The sequence below is a fragment of the Aspergillus saccharolyticus genome (genome assembly GCF_003184585.1).
Source record: "Aspergillus saccharolyticus JOP 1030-1 unplaced genomic scaffold BP01scaffold_5, whole genome shotgun sequence".
NCBI classification, from domain to species: domain Eukaryota; kingdom Fungi; phylum Ascomycota; class Eurotiomycetes; order Eurotiales; family Aspergillaceae; genus Aspergillus; species Aspergillus saccharolyticus.
In genome coordinates this window covers 878978-898400 of record NW_020290615.1, presented here as the reverse complement: position 1 = coordinate 898400, position 19423 = coordinate 878978, and the positions used below count along the sequence as shown (strand labels likewise).

The 19423-nt window shown below is 49.6% G+C and overlaps 5 protein-coding genes across 5 annotated transcripts; 3 read left to right on the top strand and 2 right to left on the bottom strand.

Annotated features, from left to right (window-relative positions):
• Positions 1-170: 170 nt before the first annotated feature.
• On the bottom strand, positions 171-2682 carry BP01DRAFT_421354 (lysophospholipid acyltransferase). The gene is made up of 4 exons (XM_025579509.1): positions 2452-2682; positions 2325-2369; positions 1131-2249; positions 171-1069 (listed from the first exon to the last, which is right to left on the bottom strand). The coding sequence occupies exons 1-4, from the start codon at positions 2471-2473 to the stop codon at positions 576-578; spliced, it is 1680 nt and encodes a 559-aa protein (XP_025434249.1). The 5' UTR covers positions 2474-2682; the 3' UTR covers positions 171-575.
• A 293-nt stretch (positions 2683-2975) lies between these two features.
• On the top strand, positions 2976-5163 carry BP01DRAFT_407806 (Sec1 family protein; the record flags this gene model as incomplete). Its single annotated transcript, XM_025578806.1, has 3 exons — positions 2976-3095; positions 3155-4180; positions 4256-5163. 3 exons carry the CDS (start codon positions 2976-2978, stop codon positions 4892-4894), a joined length of 1785 nt encoding a protein of 594 aa, XP_025434248.1. The 3' UTR covers positions 4895-5163.
• Positions 5143-10203, bottom strand: BP01DRAFT_179256 (TRAPPII-specific subunit TRS120). Its single transcript, XM_025570861.1, has 3 exons — positions 9764-10203; positions 8725-9710; positions 5143-8669 (listed from the first exon to the last, which is right to left on the bottom strand). Exons 1-3 carry the CDS (start codon positions 9930-9932, stop codon positions 5391-5393), a joined length of 4434 nt encoding a protein of 1477 aa, XP_025434247.1. The 5' UTR covers positions 9933-10203; the 3' UTR covers positions 5143-5390.
• A 151-nt stretch (positions 10204-10354) lies between these two features.
• Positions 10355-16262, top strand: BP01DRAFT_313464 (histidine kinase-like ATPase domain-containing protein). Its single transcript, XM_025572507.1, has 3 exons — positions 10355-10809; positions 10864-15894; positions 15959-16262. The coding sequence occupies exons 1-3, from the start codon at positions 10682-10684 to the stop codon at positions 16029-16031; spliced, it is 5232 nt and encodes a 1743-aa protein (XP_025434246.1). The 5' UTR covers positions 10355-10681; the 3' UTR covers positions 16032-16262.
• Positions 16263-16398: 136 nt separating this feature from the next.
• pabA (aminodeoxychorismate synthase pabA) lies at positions 16399-19301 on the top strand. Its single transcript, XM_025574357.1, has one exon. The coding sequence runs from the start codon at positions 16575-16577 to the stop codon at positions 19071-19073; it is 2499 nt and encodes an 832-aa protein (XP_025434245.1). The 5' UTR covers positions 16399-16574; the 3' UTR covers positions 19074-19301.
• The last annotated feature ends 122 nt before the right edge of the window (positions 19302-19423 follow it).

The window sequence follows — 19423 nt, the reverse complement described above, 5'->3', positions numbered from 1 at the left end:
TTTCCAATAACCGGGTGCTTGTCCTCTTGTCTTCTGTCTATCCGCACCTTCTTACCGCAACCGTCTGTATGGATCAATCATTGGGGGTTCTCCAGCTACTTACAAACTGCATGCATAGCGATGGAAATGCTTGGAGGTTTCATGACACATGATGGAAATATGCTACTTTTCCTTCTTTCATTTGTCTATTTTACATCAGTCCTCTCGTTACCCTTTCGCTGTGAGTTCGAGCAGGGTTTCAAGGACTATATAAAGAACACAATACATTGGTGGATATATATTGCATGATGGAATTACCGAACAACTGTGCGAAGCTCTCGATCCGAATTCTAGGTTTAAGCTCTGACAAGTCCCTCCAAGAAGATTGATCGGCCAGCTTCTTGGGACCCAGCCATGATGATGAGACGCAACTTGGCAGACTAACCAACCCACTCAAAAGGGAAGGGTATCGTAATAACTCGTGCTGGAGGTAAGAAAGGATGGGTCAGGCGTTGTATTATCGTCTTTCACGTGGCTATTCCTCCCCATCCATCCACACCCTTGCCATAGCTTACGGGCAGAATCGATGTCGAGAATCAGGGAAGTTTGCGGCCCATCTTATTCTCGACTGCAATCTTCAGCTCTTCGCCCGTGGGCATAGTGACGACACTGCCGCGCCTGCGACGGGATTCGATTTCGGAGATTATCTCCTGGACGGCGTCATCAAATTCCTGCATGGCGTCATTAGGAAGACCCAGGGTCGGTGGTTGCCGGAGAGACTCAGTGCTGGCCGTGCGTGAGATGCGTGACGGCCTGTTAGTGCCGCGCGCTTTGAGCTTCTTGACGAGGATGGCCTTAGCGGAACTGGCGAAGAATACAATCGAGAGAAGATTGCTGACAATGCCATAGAAGTAGACACTGCGCCAGACGGCGACAGAAGTGCCGAAGGAGAGGAAGATGAAGGGCATGACGGTGAAGGACATGGTGATTTGAGTGACGAGCCAGCTCATGACATCATAGTAGCGCTTGTAGGGGCCGGGTTTACTGCCATCAGGAGTGAGGAAGAAGGGTCGAACATGTCGGCGGAAGTCTAGGCTTAGGTCAGTAAGGACTGTTCTGTTGCGCAGTAGACGATACGACGAGACTCTTACTCTTAGCGACAGTCTGGATAATGGAGCCCAGAACAAACGTCAAGTAATACCCAGGGTAGAAGCCGTGCCAGAAAGCGCTGGTTGTGAAGGTGGCCATGCTGGCGCGGAAACCGGGCTTCTTCCCCTTTGGAGTGACGCGCAGGTAGACGTAGTTCCGTAGCCAATGGTTGGTGTTCTTGTTCCAGCTGCCCAAGTAGCCGTGGGAATTCTGGGCCGTCTCGAGACTCCATGGATCGACATTCTCGAGTCGGTTCCAGTAGACCGTACCCGACTTGGGATCGAAGCCGTTGTATCCCATGCCGGAAAGGATGCAGGCACCCTCTGTCAGCGACCAGACGCCATAGTACTTGCATCGAGCGGTAAACCCGACCATGTGCATGATGAAAACCCGTCTCAGAAACGAGTATTTCATGTAGCTTTCTCCGAGCAGGGTATTCTGATTATACAAGGAGCCTAGCTGCAGGAAAACGAAAATCCAGGTCAAGCCGACAATGGCCTTCTTCGTAGCGGGAGTGCCGCTCCTTGGGATCTTGCGCTTCTTTCGGGTCGGGGGCACCTTAGAGGGATCGGTTCCGGGAGGTACATCGAACAGAGTGGTATCAATCCAGCGGCGGTAATCGACATAATCAAAAGCCGGACCAGCGAAAAGAGATGGGAAAAAGAATACATATCCCAAATAATCCAGCACACTAGGAAATTGAGTGATCGCGGCATACTTCTGGGCGTCTGATAGCTGGCTTTGAGGTATTCGGCCATCATGTACGTTCCAGCAAAACGCGGAGAGCTTCATGACAAGGACCATCTGAGCACCAGTAATATCCACAACCTGAGCATCGTCGACCATTTGCCGAAAGATGTGATTGATAGACATGTGGCCCATCAAGAAGACAAAGCCTATCCATGGCATCAAAGACCCATCAATGTAGTAGGCGATCAGATAAATTCCCGCGGAGCTATAGACCAAGGTGCGAAGACCATCCCACAGATCAAACAAGCCAACAATATAGAACAGCGATACGGCGATAATGAAAGCGTTCTTCTTCCAGGGCTGAGCATCGGGAATCCGCTTCAACAAGCCGGCCAGAGGATATGAAAGGAGAAATGACGCAATGAGCTTGACTGTGCCGCAGATCAGAAGACCACATCAGCTTTGCGCATAAGCATAACAACCAAATGAAAGAAGGAGTAGCATACGCTCGTCAATAGAAGCCCCTGTGATCTTGGCGGGATAGTCAAACACTGGATGGAACCAATATGGTCAGTTCCTCTCTTATTGTGCTAAATAACTGGGAGAAGTGGAGGGGGGAAAGCAACGACGTACGGAAATCAACAAAGGGCAACATGATGTCGCAGGATGAGAAGGACGGACAAAGTAAGTGAGGAGAAATCAATGAGGGAGAGGTGAAAGGAGAGGCTCTTAAACACTACTTGGAAGTAGAGGAGACAACATCTGCATTGAGTGTGAAGTGTTATAATAAAATCGAAGGAGGGGGGCGTGGGGAAAAGAAAAGTTGAACTTTGAAGGGACACGAAAAACCTCCAAGTAATGACAAAAAGTACGGAGTAGTATTTGGCGAGTACGGAGAGTAACTGATAGTAGTGAATCACACGGCATCGTCATTCATCCCGCTGCGTGCTTGGCATCTTCCCTCATCTTCCCACCTCTCTCTCTCTCTCTCAGTTACTGATTTTGAGCCACATTTCTCTCTCTCTCTCTCTCTCTCTCTTCCCCTCTCTCTGTGTTCCAAGTTGTCCATCTCTTTTGTCTCTTCAATTATCGTCTTGATTGTTAATTGCTGCAGCATTTCCTCCTCCCCACACCCCCCCTCCCCCAAATCGCCCAACATGGACGTAGTCGCCGCGGTATCGGGATACATCTCCAAGATGGTCACCGCGGGCGATTCAACGGCTCCGGGCTCTTCATCCTCCGCCAAAATGAAGATTTTGCTTCTTGACAGTGAGACAGTGGGACTTGCGCGTGTCATGCCGGATAGAGGCCATGTGTGCTAAGTGTTCTCGAACAGGTGCCCATTGTCTCGACCGCCATCACCCAGTCCGCACTTTTGAACCATGAGGTTTATCTCATTGATCGGCTCGACAATGCGTCTCGAGAACGAATGCGACATTTGCGATGCCTCTGCTTCGTACGACCATCTCCCACTTCCATTCAGTTCCTGATCGATGAACTCCGAGAACCCAAGTATGGCGAATACTATATATACCTCAGCAATATCATCCGCAAATCCTCGCTTGAAAGGCTCGCCGAAGCTGACTCCCACGAAGTCGTTCGTGTTGTTCAGGAGCACTTCGCCGACTTCCTTGTAATCAATCCGGATCTCTGTTCCCTTAACCTAGGATACCCCCAGCAGCGCCTCTGGAGCCAGTCGCCTGACTTGTGGAACCCAGATGCGTTACAGAGGGCCACGGAAGGAGTTATCGCCGTACTGTTGTCCCTGAAAAAGCACCCGTTAATTCGCTACGAGAAGAACAGCTTGATGGCTAAGAAGCTGGCCACCGAGGTTCGGTATCAGTTAACGCAAGAGGAACAGCTCTTCAACTTTCGCAAGACGGATACCCCACCAATTTTATTAATCTTGGACCGTCGGGATGACCCCATTACGCCACTCCTCACACAATGGACCTATCAGGCGATGGTGCATGAATTGATGGGCATCCACAATGGCCGAGTGGATCTTCGAGATGTCCCGGAGATCCGACCCGAGTTACGGGAAATTGTTCTGTCCCAAGACCAAGATCCGTTCTTTAAGAAGAACATGTATCAGAATTTTGGTGACTTGGGGCAGAACATCAAGGAATATGTCGAACAATATCAAGCCAAGACTCACAGCACAATGAACATCGAGTCAATTGCAGACATGAAACGTTTCGTTGAAGACTACCCCGAGTTTCGGAAGCTCTCCGGGAACGTCAGCAAGCATGTTACTTTGGTTGGTGAGTTGAGTAGACGTGTAGGTGAAGAGGATCTTCTCGATGTGAGTGAATTGGAACAGAGCTTGGCTTGTAATGACAACCATGCGAATGACCTCAAGGTATGCACGAACATGGTTGCACGCACGCAGAGTGGCTTTTCGTCTGATAAAACTCAAATAACCAAATTTTCGCAGAATCTTCAAAGACTCATACAATTATCCAAAGTGACGGCTGAGAGCAAATTACGACTAGTGGCATTATATGCCATTCGGTATGAAAAGCAGCCAAATAATGCTCTGCCAATCCTTCTTGACTTGCTGGTGACTGCGGGTGATGTTCCTTCGTACAAAGTCAACATTATCCCTAAGTTACTCGCCTATCACCATTCCCTACAGGCGCCTCCTGTTGCTGGTGGCTTTTCAGACTTGTTCGAGTCGACCTCCTTGTTCTCCGGTGCACGGGATCGTTTCAAGGGATTAAAAGGTGTAGAGAACGTCTACACGCAACACTCTCCCAGGTTAGAAGCCACTCTTCAGAACTTGATCAAAGGTCGATTGCGGGAACTACAATATCCTTTTCTTGAAGGTGGGGGCCATACTCGGGATAAGCCTCAAGACATTATTATCTTTATGGTTGGTGGCGCAACCTATGAAGAAGCCAAAATGGTCGCCCAAGTCAACGCTAGTTCGCCTGGTGTGCGGGTTGTTCTGGGTGGCACAGCCATCCACAATAGCACAAGCTTCTTGGAAGAAGTCAATGATGCTGTGAGCGGCTGGCCTGAGCCCGGTCCCTCGACTGCCGCTGGACGGCTGCAGAGGGCAATTGGGCATTAGCCATAGACTTGGCGGTCGTCTCAGTAATATATCCATTTTCATTTCATTTCTTTTCTTTTCTTTGTTTCTCCCTTCAAATTCTTCTTTGACTGCTACAATGCACTACGTATCCTTGTCTTATTACTGTGGGAATCTGGCAGTCAAGATCTGGTAACCATACAGCTGAGCTAGGATGTCATGGTGAGAAGAATCATGACAAAGAAAACCAAGTATCTGAGATAGTTGCGTCTACCTGGAATAAGGTCAATGTGATGAACCTGCAATGCTAGCAAACGCCATCGTGCACTTTACGGGTTCAATGCTATGTAAAAGGGCTTCCACTGCATCAGCACATTCAAGGCTCGCTCATTTATTCTAGTAACCTGCCGGACAGGAACAGGAAGACGCATATGTGTATTATGTCTCAAGAACCATTTCTTATACATAAGTGGGATTGGGGGATGTTGTTCATCCATCCATCTATTCTTGGGCTTTTGCTTCCCAATCCCTTGGCATATCAATCATGGGCGTTCATAACACAAGTCTCTTTAGCATGCCAGATTCGTCGTTTCTTGGCCACGTCCGCACCGAAAGTATCGGTGATGATACCATCCGCATCATGGAAAGCCACCTGCTGTGCAGGTGGAGGGACATCGCTCCCAGACTCTGACTTGGGCACCAGGAGCCGTAGTTCCTCGACTGTTGCCCCAAGCTCGTATTCACCCCGGCAGAGAGCCGTTACGCCGACGGTGGCAGTCGTGCTCTCTCCGGCGTCGAGAATGGGGAGAACCTGCTGCAGCATACCGGTCCAAGCGAGACGTCGCGAAAGATCGAGGGCCACGTTACTGGGCTGATGGCGAAGGCTAGGCTGTAGCCGCAAAATTAAGTGTAAGGACCGGGGAGAGCGGTTGAGCACCGTGACGGTGAGCTTCAGCAGCTCATCCGTTCGAACGTCGTACTTAGAGTTCCCGGTGCGCACGGCTGCGGCGCTATTTGACTCATCAGGCAGTAAGGGCTCCAGGGCGTAGGTTACGCCGATGTCGTCTGACCGAAAGGCGTCTACCATTCGGGCGTTGAAACGGAGGTTTCGCAGGTCGATTGTCCCAGCGCGTCCTCCGGCTTTCTCTTTCCAATAACCGGATATCCGGCGCAGGAGCTCCTCACGATACCAGAATGCTTCGCGGGAAGCTGCTTCGGCCTCGAAAGAAAGCTTGTTAGCACTAACAACGAATTGTCGCTTCACGCCCGTGTTCAGTATAGGGATTGATGCGTGAGGATTCTCTAAATGAACCCTAGGGAGGACGAGAACGAAACGGGACGTTTGACCTGGTTGGAGTTCCCCTTGCACCGTGTATTGACCCCTTGAGTCGGCAGTGATGTCGAAAGCTCGTGAGAATTCGGGCTCTATCGGCTGCTCATGAACCTGCAAGGATACAGACAAAGGGTTGGGCCAGGCATTGCGAAGGTCAAGGAGGCAAATGCAGTGGCCGAATCCGTACTTGCCATGGGCAAGATGGGAGAGTACCGGTGAAATTGAAGCAGACTCCAATGGTTGGCTATGGCTAGATTCGCCTTCCACAATGCCATTGTCACGATTCCACCAAGCAAAGTCACTACTAAGAGGTAGAATATCACACCGTGCAATTTCGACACTGGCATTAACCGTAGCAGTAAGCGGGACGAACAGCTGTCGGGTGTAGAAGACATCAGGCAAATTGCCGTCCGAGATGCCGAGGTACGAATAATCTATTTGCACAGTAGTCTCTTGCAAGCCGGGTTTTCCGAACACCTCGATCGTGAAGGTAGCACTTTGACCTGCCAGGATTGAGTGGTCTTCAGGATTTGAACCCTTTCGGCGCCAGCGCAGCGCAGATCGAGTAAGATTTAGTTCCAGCTCATAAATCTCAACTGGTAGGAGGTCCTTGTTGCTAAGAGCTGCCTGCACTTGTCTTGTTGTGGAGTCCTGAAAAGTGAACAAGATGAAGTTCAGGGGGCACGGTGATGTATTCCGCAGTGTGATATCGAAGGAGCTAATTTCTCCTTCTAATACCATGATTGCTGACTGGGAAAGAGACAAGGACTCAATTACTAGAGACGGTTGTTTACCGATGACTTTGACTTCGCAAGCCGAGGTCTCAGGGCCCTTCTTGGGGATCGGTTTACCGTCTCTGGAAGTTGTCGAACTCCAGGACAGAGGACGATCCACTGCAGGCCTCTTGGCAGCGAGTCCAGTGCGTTTGAATTTCACTTCAGTCTGCGGCTTCCATAGTGTTTTGAAGATTGGAAACCTGCGCTCCCTGCAATCCCTAACCTTAACGATGCAGCCAGTAACACTAAGCGCTCCTTCTCCAAGAGCTTGCCCATAAACAGTGATTTTATGTAAGGAGAGAGGAGGTACTAATATCCACTCTGCCCCAGCATCTAAGGGCACACCGTCGCTAGAGAGGCTTAGCTTCTCAATCTCAAGCTCGAAGTCATAAGGATTCTGAAGCGAGACTTCGAAAGCTGCATTCTCACCCGCAACCATTAGCGACTCGGAAGCCTTTATGTTTGCCTTGGCAAAAGGATTATAGAGAAACGGATCCTTGGCCGATTTCTCGTGATCTGCTGCGACTGCATCGAGGTCTGTTTTGGAATGACGAACAGGCCGCCTGGGGTCTGGGAGGGGCAGGAGTTCAACACCACGTATCAAAAAGTCATCCCAGTATTCTGCTTCTAGCTCGTAAGAGCCTAATCTTTTGGCTGCCCCAACAGTTCTTTTGATGTTATTTAAGAGTCGAACCTGCTCGTCCCGAGCCAGACAAGGAGGGTTGAAGTGAGTCTCTGCAAGCATCAGGTCCCCTTGAATTGTCTGAAGAAGTTCAACGGTAAAACGGAGCACCCCATTGAAATCCGGAAGAGCCTCACATGAGCTGATCGCCGCCTTAAGGACATCTATCTTGAGATTCGGGTCTCCATACTGATCCAACGTAGCGTGACGGAAAGATCGTTCAACAATAGCGGCCACGGAGTCATAGTCGGGCAAAGCATCGCTTGTACTGAGAGTGGATGATCTTCTTCTCTCCCACTCGAAAAAGGAAGACGGCTGAACGCCATATGTGTCAGCTATAACAGCAAGGAGCGACCGCATACTTTCTTCCATGTTCCCCGGACCAAGGTCAAGAGCATTAATATCAAACGCGGTGTCGGTCAGCGATGCCAACCCAGCAGCAGGATGGACTCCCACTTCTGCGGCGCCAATTTTACGGGCTTGCACAAGGGTGGGGATCATGAGTGAAAGAAGTTCTCGTAGCAAAAACGCTTTCTTTCGTGGTAGATCGAGAATGTTTAGTACAGAGACCACGCCGACGGTGATAGGTATAGCATCGGTGGGAGGCAGGTCTGAGCCCGGAGAAAGAGGTAATGCACGAAAAAGGAAGTTCGCGATCTCAGATTTCCGAAGGATGTTCAGTCCACGAGGCCGCTCTGGCCGGTGTAAAAGCATAAGAGGCTCGTTTGTGACGATATGTTTCAGAGCTACATCATCCAGGGCACCATCACGAATGCGTGCGGCAGCCAAAAGCCTTGCCAGGCGTACGACAGTCTCAGAATAGACTAGTTGAGGCAATGGTTCATCGGTGATGTTGGCGGCGCGGTTGTAGAGATTCAATATATTGTTCGAAAGGTCTGGAAGCAGGTTGGACAGGTTTTGAAGCGATATGATCCGGTTCCCTGCAGAGGACAAATTCGAGTCGAAGGTAGTATTGTACGACAATTTCGATGACTTGTCGGAGACAGGGTAGCATACAGGTGGTATCTTATCGTAGTCAAATCTTAATACTCAGCGGCCAGGTTCGGGCCAAGTGACATACCTGGAAGTCCATCCCAGCCCAAGCAAGCATCAGTAGACAAAGAAGAATGGATTCAAGCGCTTTAGCATGCCACACATAGTCACTGCTGGCTCTCGCATTAGATGCAGCCTCGACAAGTTCCTTGAGAGCATCCGGCCATCTGCCTGCTTGGAGGAATAATGTCCCAATAACCACACCTATACGTCCTTTGATCCGGTTTTTTGTTCGATCAGTTGCGCTCATGCCACTTACCGACATGCGATCACGGCTGTGTTCTTTAGACGACGGAACAGAATTTGGCTTGCTCACTGAATTAGAGCGATTGGCTAATTGAATTGATCGGGTTATCTCATCGAATGTAGTTGGCGTCTCATGATCAACAGGAGCAGGCGAGCCTTGATTAGAGCTTCTAGGAGATTCTGATTCACCATTGGTTTTGGATGGTAACTGCGCGGGCATCGTCATCCGATGGAACAGGCGATCTGTTGGGCGCGTACGTATGTCAGGCCCTCGATGTGGACCCCAAGATGATGCTCTTGGGGAATTTATGGTAGGAATACTTTGAACAGTCTTCGCGAACCCATCGAGTTCGGATAGGAGCAAGGACGTTATATCGCATAATACAGTTTTCATTGTAGTAGCCTTGGACGCTTGAGGTCGCGGCACCCATGAAACATTGTCCGGGCCATTGAACAGTTTCTCCACTCCATCGTAGTCAAATATCAGAAGCTGGTGTACCAAAGCTCTTGGGTTCGTCTGCTTGAGCGTTTCCAGTTCCTGTCGAAGCTGATCCAACTCGCCGGGACTTCGGGGCTGATCGGCTGCTAAGGTTGTGGCCCCATTCTTCGTATTTCCATCAAGTTCTGCTCCATCGGCAATCGCAATCACCACCAAAGGCTCACGGAAGATTTCGAAAGGAAACAGTTCCAAGTGGGATGTCGGCGGCACGGAATAGGTGAGATCATACAGGATCATGCCGGTAGGAAATGCCAGCGGGGAGAACATGTCTGTTGATGGATATCAGCCACTTGATATTAGAGGTAGTGCGCTGTCAAATTACTTCGATTTGGGCGCGCATCGGGACTAATATCGCCCAAGCGGACAATGTTCTCGGCTTGAAGCCTTGCAGCAAAACTCAAGAATCGTGACCGTCTAATCTTGCCAATGGGTAGCAAAAGAGCCCTCAAGCGCACAGGCGCGATCGGGGAGAGAGGATCGACCCCCATCATATATCATCTGGATCCAGTCGATACAGCTGGGCGGTGCTCAGGACTGCTTCCAACACGGGGGCGGGCGGGCGAGCTGTTAGAAGTACATACGAGAAGCGTTCGCTACGCACGACGAAATGGGAAGGTGAAAGAAAATGAAGCAATTTTCATGGGACCAGACGCCACTCGCTGAAACTCTGGGAGCTGTCGTTGCCTTGAAGAGTCCGGTTGACCAAGGGAATAAGGAGCATAGAAGCATGACCAAGCGGTTTGAGGGAACGAACATCCACCAACAACAATGATGATGTTTAGTTTAACTTACCGCCTAACTACTGCATGCTGCTGACATAATGTTATACTGGGCGGTGAGTGACTATCAGTGCGTCAGATAAGAAGTCGGCCCCCCTCCGCCCCTGATAAACGCTTTAACTCCGCGGTGTCTCCGCGTACTTCATCTGCTCGTTGTCGCCTTCGGAACTCATCCCATGTCCGTGCCGTGCGGTTTATAGAAACTTTTTTTTGTTCCCACCCGTATCTCTTTACGCTGGTGCCTGGATTGCTATGGAATGAGATTATACCTAAATCTTTTGCGTTTTTAGTTTTGTGCCTGGATCTCAGCCCTCTCGGACATTAATCTCAAGCCACTCAATCAACTGACCTTCATCCTCCCCTGGAATTCTCTTTGCGTTCATCCAAATTACTCGCTCTCTAAGTACCGCATTCTAATCGCCTCGCCTTTGTGAACAGTGAACTTTCTTTTGCTTCAGATTATGGCGCAGAAGATCGATTTCAATGCGCTCAGAGCACGCACTTTGGGGTCCGGGAATGACGAAGAGGCGGTCACAGTGGATACACGGGGCTTGATCTCGAAAGTGCTTGCACGATATTCGGGCAAATGGTATCACTTCTAATGCTTGGACTTGAGGGTTCCTCGCTGATGTCGTACCCACAGGACTGTTTTACGTGAAATGATACAGAATGCCGCGGATGCAAATGCCAGGAAAGTGACTATCAAGTTCGAGACGTTGCCTTCAACGACGATACCTCTGCCTCCAGCTGCCGACGAGAACACCTTGGTCAAGCATACAATTTCCCATCATACCCTCAAGCGCCTTCTTATATCGAATAACGGTCTGCCTTTTAGTGAAAAGGATTGGTCGAGACTGAAACGTATTGCTGACGGCAATCCCGATGAAACCAAAATTGGAGCATTTGGCGTCGGCTTCTACAGTGTCTTCGATGATTGCGAGGAGCCTTTTGTATCATCGGGGAAAGAAGCAATGGCCTTTTATTGGAAGGGAAATGCGCTTTTTACCCGCCGATTACAGCTAAACGAAGATGCTAACCCTGAGACCACGTTTGTTCTAGACTATCGCAACGAGACTACCCCAGTTCCTTCACTGATGCAATTATGCCAATTTCTGTCGAGTAGTCTTACATTTGTCAGCCTTGAAGGTATCGATCTGTGGCTGGATGACTGGAAGGTGTTGCAACTCAAAAAGAAGACAGCCCCAAGCGTTGAACTTGTTATTCCAAGAGAGATTGACACCAAAACACCTCATGGACTGATGAAGATCCATTCAGTCACTCGGGAGGTCGCCCAAGTTGACGCCGACTGGATGCGAGTCGTCGAATGGAAACCAAATACGAGCATCTTTAGCGAGGGTCTTCGCGATACCACGGGTTCGTTGCGCACTTTCTTTTCAAGACTCACTGGGCAAAAGGGCTCAGAGAAGTCGGTGAAAACCGAAGACAGTGATACGACAAGTGACCTTGGCGAATTGTTGAAGACTTCGAAAGCATCTGTCTTCCTTCATATCAATACTGCTAGTATTCAAGCGTCTGTTAGTCAATCCTTGAGCAGCGAACTCGAACGGGCTACTAGGAAACCACCACCGAAGAAATCCACGATCGCGATTCTGACACCTTCTTTCGATACCACTTTAGCCTCTAGAGCATCTGGTCTCAACTCTGAAATTCTCGCCTCCATACTCCCTTTGAAATCTGGAAGGATTTTCATAGGTTTCCCCACCCATCAAACAACTGGTCTTAACGCTCATATATCTGCACCTTCTGTGATTCCCACAGTCGAGCGAGAGAGTATTGATCTCAACACCCGCTATATTAGCAAGTGGAACCTTGAAATGCTAAGGGCCGCCGGCATCGTCTGTCGCATTGCCTGGACTGCAGAAATGGAATCTATAAAATCCAGGATACATCCTGGAAAGAATAATTCGAACTCGGCTAAAATCCGCAAAGATGATATAATTGAGGTTCTCCCTGAGGCTGTTCATACAGCCAACCAATTCGTGTTCCGTGAATCGACTCCATCTTCTGTGCTAGGGCAAACAATAGAAGATGCATTCTGGACGTGCAACAAGAGCTCCTCGATCGAGGTTCTTTCAACCTGCGGTGTAATCCAGAGCCATCAAGCACGCATAGCTCCCAAGGATCTTAGCTTCATGGATTCGATTCCAGTTTTGCCAGACGCTTTTGTATCAGGCGCTAAGGATTTCGTCAAGAAGTTGACGGACTTCGGGTTGGTGACCGACATAACTGTATCCGATATCAAGAAAGAGTTAGAGCTTACTACCTTGCGCTCCAATCAGGTGAACGAGTTTCTTACTTGGCTCAGTCGAAAGGCTATCGCAGGCCAGCTCGACACTTTTTCCGTTCAGAGCATCCTCAGTGTTGCAGTAGCAAGCGACGAAGATAACGCCGATTCACAGGCCAAGCTGATTGTTTTTGCGGGTATTGAAAGCTTTCTTAATCCGCAAAAAATACCAGCAAGCTTGCCACTGCCACCATCTGTGGCACCGTTCAAATTCACGAAGTCCCTTGCAAACCGAGAACTGGAAGCACTAGGATGGACAGAAATGCAGGTAGTCGCCTGGATCCTCTGGCTTCTTGATAATACTGGCAATCGGAACATGCTCGCGGCAGAGCATGATATTACCCAAAACCCGTCATTCTCTGCGCAGGTTCTTCCTATAGTATCTAAACAATGGGAGTACTTCAGTCCCACATCGAAGCAGACAGTCATCAACCTACTACAATCGAGAACCATTATTCCGACCAAGCTGGGGATGAAGACTCCCCCCGAAACATATTTCTCTTCTGTTCGACTATTTGATGATCTTCCTGTTATCCACGGCCTCAGTGGTGTCAAGGAGAAATTCCTAGCGTCCCTAGGGGTTCGCAAAACTGTTGAACTCGGGGTCATATTCGAACGTCTTTTGAACTCATCTGATCTGTCGGGTACAGTGGCCAAAAATGAGGGGAAGTGGAGTCACGTTGACTTGATACGGTACCTGGCCTCTGTGCAAGCGGACATACCCGCAAAGGATATCAAAAGGCTCAAGGACACAAGCCTGTGCCCTGCTGAGCACCGCGACGATCACAGTCCTAAGGAATCAAGGTACAAAGAGACAACACGCTACAAGATATCGGAACTGTTCGAGCCCAAAGATTCACTCAGGGTGCTTGGCTTGCCTGTGATTCAGTGGCCGGGTACATATCAGCCCAGCAGCAACGAGGGTAAATTCCTATCTATACTTGGCTTGAGGGCTTCCCCATCAGCTGCAGACTTAGTCGATATAATGGCAAGAGCAGCTGCAGACAAGAATTGGAATTTGCATACGAGGGCCATGTCATACTATATCGCCGAGTATCATACAAGTGGCTATGCTTTATTCGATTGTGGCGCGATTAAGGTCCCATTCCTTCCTGTCAACGAGTCAGACACCCTGAGCACTCCTGGAAAGTGTTTTACGGACGAGGGCGCTACCCTGTTTGGCTTCCAGATCCTCCGGAAAGATCTGCAACCTCACGCCTCGAAATTTGGAGTCAAAGAGCACCCTGCCTTGAGCGATTGTTTGGATTGCCTGATTCGCCTGCCGCCGACAAGCAGAAGAAACGCGAGAGTTATCTTCAAATATTTGGCCGGAAGGGTGTCGGAGCTCAGACCCCGAGATATTGAGCGTGTTAGTAATGCTCACATTGTGCCCGTCTCGACTTCTCGAGGCGAGAGTGACAGCAAGGCCTCTGTGCGTCATGTTATGCCTAAGCTCTGTTACCTTGGCGAAGGCGAGGACTACAGGGACATTTTTGACTTCGTTGACTTCGACCAGGAGGCCAATCTGTTCCTTATGGCAGTAGGTTCTAAGCGAGAACCAACGAAAACAGAGCTCGCACGCATGCTTGTAAGAGAGCCTGCAAGAGTATCGGCTACTTTCCAGAGCGCAGACAAGTATCTCAAGTTGCTTAGAACACTAGCAGAGCATTCTTCGGTGCTCAAGAAAGACCGTGAATTGTATCAAGAGATGAAGAGGTCCGCTTTTCTTCTGTCTAGCAGAGACCTAACGTCAGTCGGCAAGGAAACTGTCCGCAGCGATGTTGTGGGCAACTCGGACGATGAAGACGATGATCAGAGCATCAAGGAGTGGGCCTTGACCGTCGCTAAGGATGCTGTTGTTGTGGATGACTTTCAGAGCTTTAATCTATTCAAGGAACATGTTTTGGCTGCTCCGCAAGAGGAGCTTTTGGAGAACTTCTACCTTTCTTTGGGGGCAGTGTCGCTAAGCGGTCTTGTCGAAGAGCGCGCTCACTGGGGCGCAGTGGCAGCTGATCAGAGCCCAGCAGCTAAATTACAAAAGCTGATTAACGAGCGCGCGCGGCTCTTCTTGCACGACCAACCAGCCGAATCTATACGACACGACGTACGCTGGCTTGAGAAATACCTCCAAGTCCAGGTGGTGCAATCCTTATCCCTCACTCGATCTCTGAAGGGACGGCGTATATCTCATACTCAAAAGCGAAGTGCAATCATTACCCAACAGCCTTCTCGAGCCTGGAAGCTGTGGATATGCCCTGGCAGATACGATTTGTATGAAATAAGCCAAGCTCTGGTACATCTGATCCTCGCTAGGCCGAAACTTCACTCGACTCTGACCCTGGAAATGCTCCTGAAGACTGATCTTCTCGAGTTGAAGACTCGAGGATACAACGTGGAGCGTATTCTCAAGCAGAAAGCTCAGGAAGCAAGGGTTGCAGAAGACAGGCGAAAGAAGCAAGTTGAGGAGGAACGGCAACGCCTGCATGAAAGAGAAGCCGCTTGGGCTCAGGAGCAAGCTCATGCGCAAAACCAGGCCCAGACACAATCGCACACAGCGGAAGACGACCGGCAACTCATGCCAGGGGACTTCCCTGATTCTCCTACAAGTAGAAATTCTACCCGTGACATGCAGGTCGAATCTCAGGCCCACGATCAGAAGCCGCGTGGATTTTTAGCCAATTTGACCAAGCGATTTGGGCTTGAGGGTAATCGATCACCTTGGACTGCCCTCAATGGGGAATCCTCGAAGACGCCGGCCTCTGAACCCTCTGGAAATGCTACACCCCCTCCGCCGTATTCTGTCCAAGATCCACAAGAGAAGTCTCCTCCTGAGGCACCGGTTGCCGTTAACTCTCCTCATCGTCTTCAGTCTGAGTTACTTTCAGCGGTTCAAGCTTGTCGACCCCATGGCTCGTCCAGTGTCTATACCCGGCCGCAAACGAATCAGGTCACAGAGACTAGGTCTTACTGCGATGAGAAACCGAGCCATGATCTTGAATTCGTGGCTACTCTTCCTTGTGGCATCCATGTGCTATTCGTCAAGACCCTGCCTGACCGGTCCGCCTTTTTGGCAAAGAACAGTCTTGGAATCAACGTGTTCGCATCCCTACTGATTGATTGTGCTGATATTTTCTCGTTACGTTTTGACATCATCAGCGTCTTCTATGACCCTGGAAAGACCATTGCTTTTAACCGGGCGGGTAGCATCTTCTGCAACTATTTCTTCTTCCAGCAACTACACGAGAAACAAGTGCTTCGGAACTCTGACGACGCCCGATCCGAAGCACTGATCTATTGGTGGGTGATCTTGTGCCACGAACTGGCGCATAATCTTGTGGAGGATCACAGCTCTGCACACAGCTTCTACACGTAAGTCCTATTTATACTCATTCACGGTCCTCAATCCAATATTGCGGGGCTAACAATGCTTCAGTGAAGGGTTCGTTGCCCAATACTTTCCCAAGGTGGCGACGAAGCTAGTAACGCCCAACGGTCAGAGAGGCTGAGCTGAGGTCAGGAGGTCTTCTGGATGTGAGGAAGCTTGTCCGGATAATCAGTTAGATGAACCCCTAAATGGATAGCTAGAACATATGTATAGTGAGTGAAGTGAATAGGTAGTAGTTATTTGGCCCTTACTCTATGAGTAAGACTAAGATAAGAAGATGGAGGTGGTTTGTGCAGGTGGCGACACTTTGATTTCGGACCGAAATAAAAAAAAAAAAAAAACAAAAGAAGGGGAAAAGAGAGAGAGAGAAAAAACAGTACTCCGTATTTTTCAGGAACCGAACCGGGGTACGGAAGCAGGTCGGAGTGGCGGGACATACGGAGATACAATTCTTTATCTTTTAATCTTTTAGTATCTGGTAGTACAATCCCAACTTCCCTCTCTCAGCTTCCTGTCGATGAGCTGAATGATTTATTGAAGCAAATGTACTGTGCACTACTACTGAGTATTAAGTACTCAGTTAGCCCCGCTTGATACATTTCTCCCACCTTTTCTTACATCTCCATCGCCCAAGAATTCCAAGATAATCTCCTAGTGTGCCAATATGGCCCCCTCTCTGGGCTTCTGGGAGGCAACAAGCAAAGACCAGCCGGCTAAGATGCACGATCCTGCTTTAGATGGTCTCCCATCTAGAAACATCTTGTACATCGATGCATACGATTCCTTTTCTTACAATGTCGTTGCCATGTTGGAAGAGGTTCTGAAGGCGACGGTCTCGGTTTTGAGGATTGACTCATCATGGCCAAATGGCAACATGGTCGATTATTTGCAGCATTTCGAGGCCATTGTCCTTGGGCCTGGTCCCGGCGATCCGCATATTCCTCAAGACGTGGGGATCATGAGGGACATATGGACTCTTGACGACAGAGATCTGCTCCCAATTTTTGGCATATGCCTCGGCTTTCAAAGTCTATGCCTGCATCACGGGGCTTCAATTCGCCGACTTCCATTCCCTATTCATGGACAGGTCCGTCGTGTTCAGACAATTCAGAAAGACATCTTTCAGGGCGTTCAATCCTTGGATGTCACGCTCTACCACTCGCTGTACGCCGAAATGAAGTCGAACACCACAGATGACGGTCATGGACTCCTCGATGGTTTTGTCGCCAAGGACCTTAGTCTTCTTGCCTGGTTATCCGTTGAGCAAGATAGCGGCGTTTACCCAGTACAGATTCCGATGGCTGTTCGCCATACGCAGAAGCCATTCTGGGCCGTCCAATTTCATCCTGAATCGTGCAAGTCGGATAGAAGAGCATGCAGCGATCTGCTGAAAAGGTGGTGGGATGCAGCTCTTTGCTACAACAAGCTGAATGGAAGAGGCAGCCACAGTAGCATCCCAATTGCTTCTCCGAGGTTATCCAGTGAGATGCCTTTTATCTCGGACATTTGTCGCACTATGTTAGATTGGAGTGAATCGACCTCGAACAAGTCCTCATTCCGAACTTTCGCAACTCAGAGCTTGGAGGCTGAGACAATTTGGGAAGCCCTCAACAGCCCGGGGTCAGCAGCCGTCCTCTTCAAATCCAACGGCCGGTACAGTATCTTATCCGTGCCCAGCGACAACACTTGGAGGCTAGAATACTATGCGCAAAATGAACGCCTGTCTTTAGAAAAGTCACCGGCTGCCAGTGAAGACAAGCTAGCCGGTAACCATCAGGCCATCATTGAGGATGGCTTGTCAGTATCTCGATTCTGGAACACTCTAAGATTCCTCATGGATGCTAAGAAAGTGGTCATGGGTGATAACAAAGTTCCTTTCTGGGCCGGTTTTCTGGGCTATGTTTCCTATGAAATGGGACTGGCCTCCATTGCTTGTCCGAAAAGTCACGAGCAGGACTTTTTAGGGGCCCATGCCTCCTCGGGAGCTGACAGGCTCTTCAAAGATCCGGCAGATGTCAGCTTGTTATGGACTGAAAGGAGCGTAGTGGTTGACCATCATACTGGTCGTGTCACTATTCAGTCTACTCGCGCCACAGATGACGTGGCCCACGGATGGCTAGATGAGACACTGCTATCTCTACAGAAGCTTGCCACTACTGATGCAATCACTGAGGTCGAAAGTCTTGCGGCAGACGAGCAGTTCTTGGATCAAATTCTTGAGCAAGGTGTGGTGCGATTTCCGGATCGGCATATTTATCAGAGCCAATTTGATGCCTGCCGTGCACAATTGCTAGCTGGTGAATCTTACGAACTATGTCTGACTTGTGAAACCACCGTCACATTGCCCTCAGCAGACAGCGATGGTGATCGCAAGGAGTTCCCTTGGAAACTGTACCGGCGTCTTCAGAAACATAATCCCGCTTCCTTTAGTGCTTATGCCAACCTAGGGAAACTCAAGATTGCCAGCAGTAGCCCTGAATGCTTCCTCAATTGGGACCGCCACTCCATGCTTGAAATGAAACCTATGAAAGGCACGGTAAGGAAGACAAAGGACATGACTCTTGAAAAGGCTTGCAGCATTCTGGGCGCAACCAAGGAGATGGCAGAGAATCTTATGATTGCCGATCTCATCCGACACGATCTCTACGGTATCTGCGGTTCAGGCGGTGTGCATGTAGAGAAGCTCCTCGAGGTAGAGGACCACGGGCGCGTTTTCCAGATGATCACACATGTCGTAGGGCAAGTTGACCCTGAACGACCTGGTTTTGCAGTACACAACATGCCACACTTAGGATCATCCGGCATGTCAGCATACGGCCTAACGGCGCTACAACAATGCCTTCCACCTGGCTCCATGACCGGTGCACCAAAGGAACGATCCTGTCTGCATCTTTCCTCTATTGAGAACCGAAAACGGGGCGTCTACTCCGGTGCAATGGGGTTTCTTGACCTCGGTGGTGGAGGAAGCTTCTCGGTCTTGATTCGCACTGCCTTCACTTGTGCCGACGATGATGATACCTACCAGGTATGGCGCGTCGGAGCAGGCGGCGCAGTGACCATCCTCAGCACCGCTGAAGGCGAATGGGAGGAGATGTTAACCAAACTGAGGACCGTCCTGGGTGCATTCGTGCCACTTGGCTGTGGACCTTCAAAAGCCGCTTAACGTGTTCTGTGGTCTTTATATATAGAAATACTAACATATACCTTCAAGTCTCTGCTCGATAGCGAGAAGCTAAATTGCAGAAATATGCATTCAACATATGGCGTTTGGTTTGGGTTTGCATTGCGAGCAGATGATGCCCGCAGGGTTGGCGGGTTGTTTTTACAGTGACTCTTTTCAACAAGATACCCTACTAGCTTTGGCGATCTAAATTCATTCCACAGATTTTTCTACCTACTTGTTTATTCATGTACATCTGCCGTGTCGTAATAGTCGTACACTACGCAGTGTATGTAGCCTCTCCTTATCGAGACTCTGGCAGCTGATCAGCGGTGAATGAGTGCAAACCCGCC

Excerpts from the sequence above, each read along its gene's own strand:
- BP01DRAFT_421354 (XM_025579509.1), bottom strand. The coding sequence starts at position 2,473 with ATGTTGCCCTTTGTTGATTTCC. Across the intron at positions 2,370-2,451 it reads GTTGCCCTTTGTTGATTTCC|TGTTTGACTATCCCGCCAAG; the intron begins GTACGTCGTTGC and ends GGTTCCATCCAG. Across the intron at positions 1,070-1,130 it reads TATCCAGACTGTCGCTAAGA|ACTTCCGCCGACATGTTCGA; the intron begins GTAAGAGTCTCG and ends ACCTAAGCCTAG.
- BP01DRAFT_179256 (XM_025570861.1), bottom strand. The coding sequence starts at position 9,932 with ATGATGGGGGTCGATCCTCTCTCCCCGATCGCGCCTGTGCGCTTGAGG. Across the intron at positions 9,711-9,763 it reads CGATGCGCGCCCAAATCGAA|ACATGTTCTCCCCGCTGGCA; the intron begins GTAATTTGACAG and ends ATCCATCAACAG. Across the intron at positions 8,670-8,724 it reads GGGCTGGGATGGACTTCCAG|ATACCACCTGTATGCTACCC; the intron begins GTATGTCACTTG and ends GACTACGATAAG.
- BP01DRAFT_313464 (XM_025572507.1), top strand. The coding sequence starts at position 10,682 with ATGGCGCAGAAGATCGATTTCAATGCGCTCAGAGCACGCACTTTGGGG. Across the intron at positions 10,810-10,863 it reads GCACGATATTCGGGCAAATG|GACTGTTTTACGTGAAATGA; the intron begins GTATCACTTCTA and ends TCGTACCCACAG. Across the intron at positions 15,895-15,958 it reads TCTGCACACAGCTTCTACAC|TGAAGGGTTCGTTGCCCAAT; the intron begins GTAAGTCCTATT and ends ACAATGCTTCAG.
- pabA (XM_025574357.1), top strand. The coding sequence starts at position 16,575 with ATGGCCCCCTCTCTGGGCTTCTGGGAGGCAACAAGCAAAGACCAGCCG.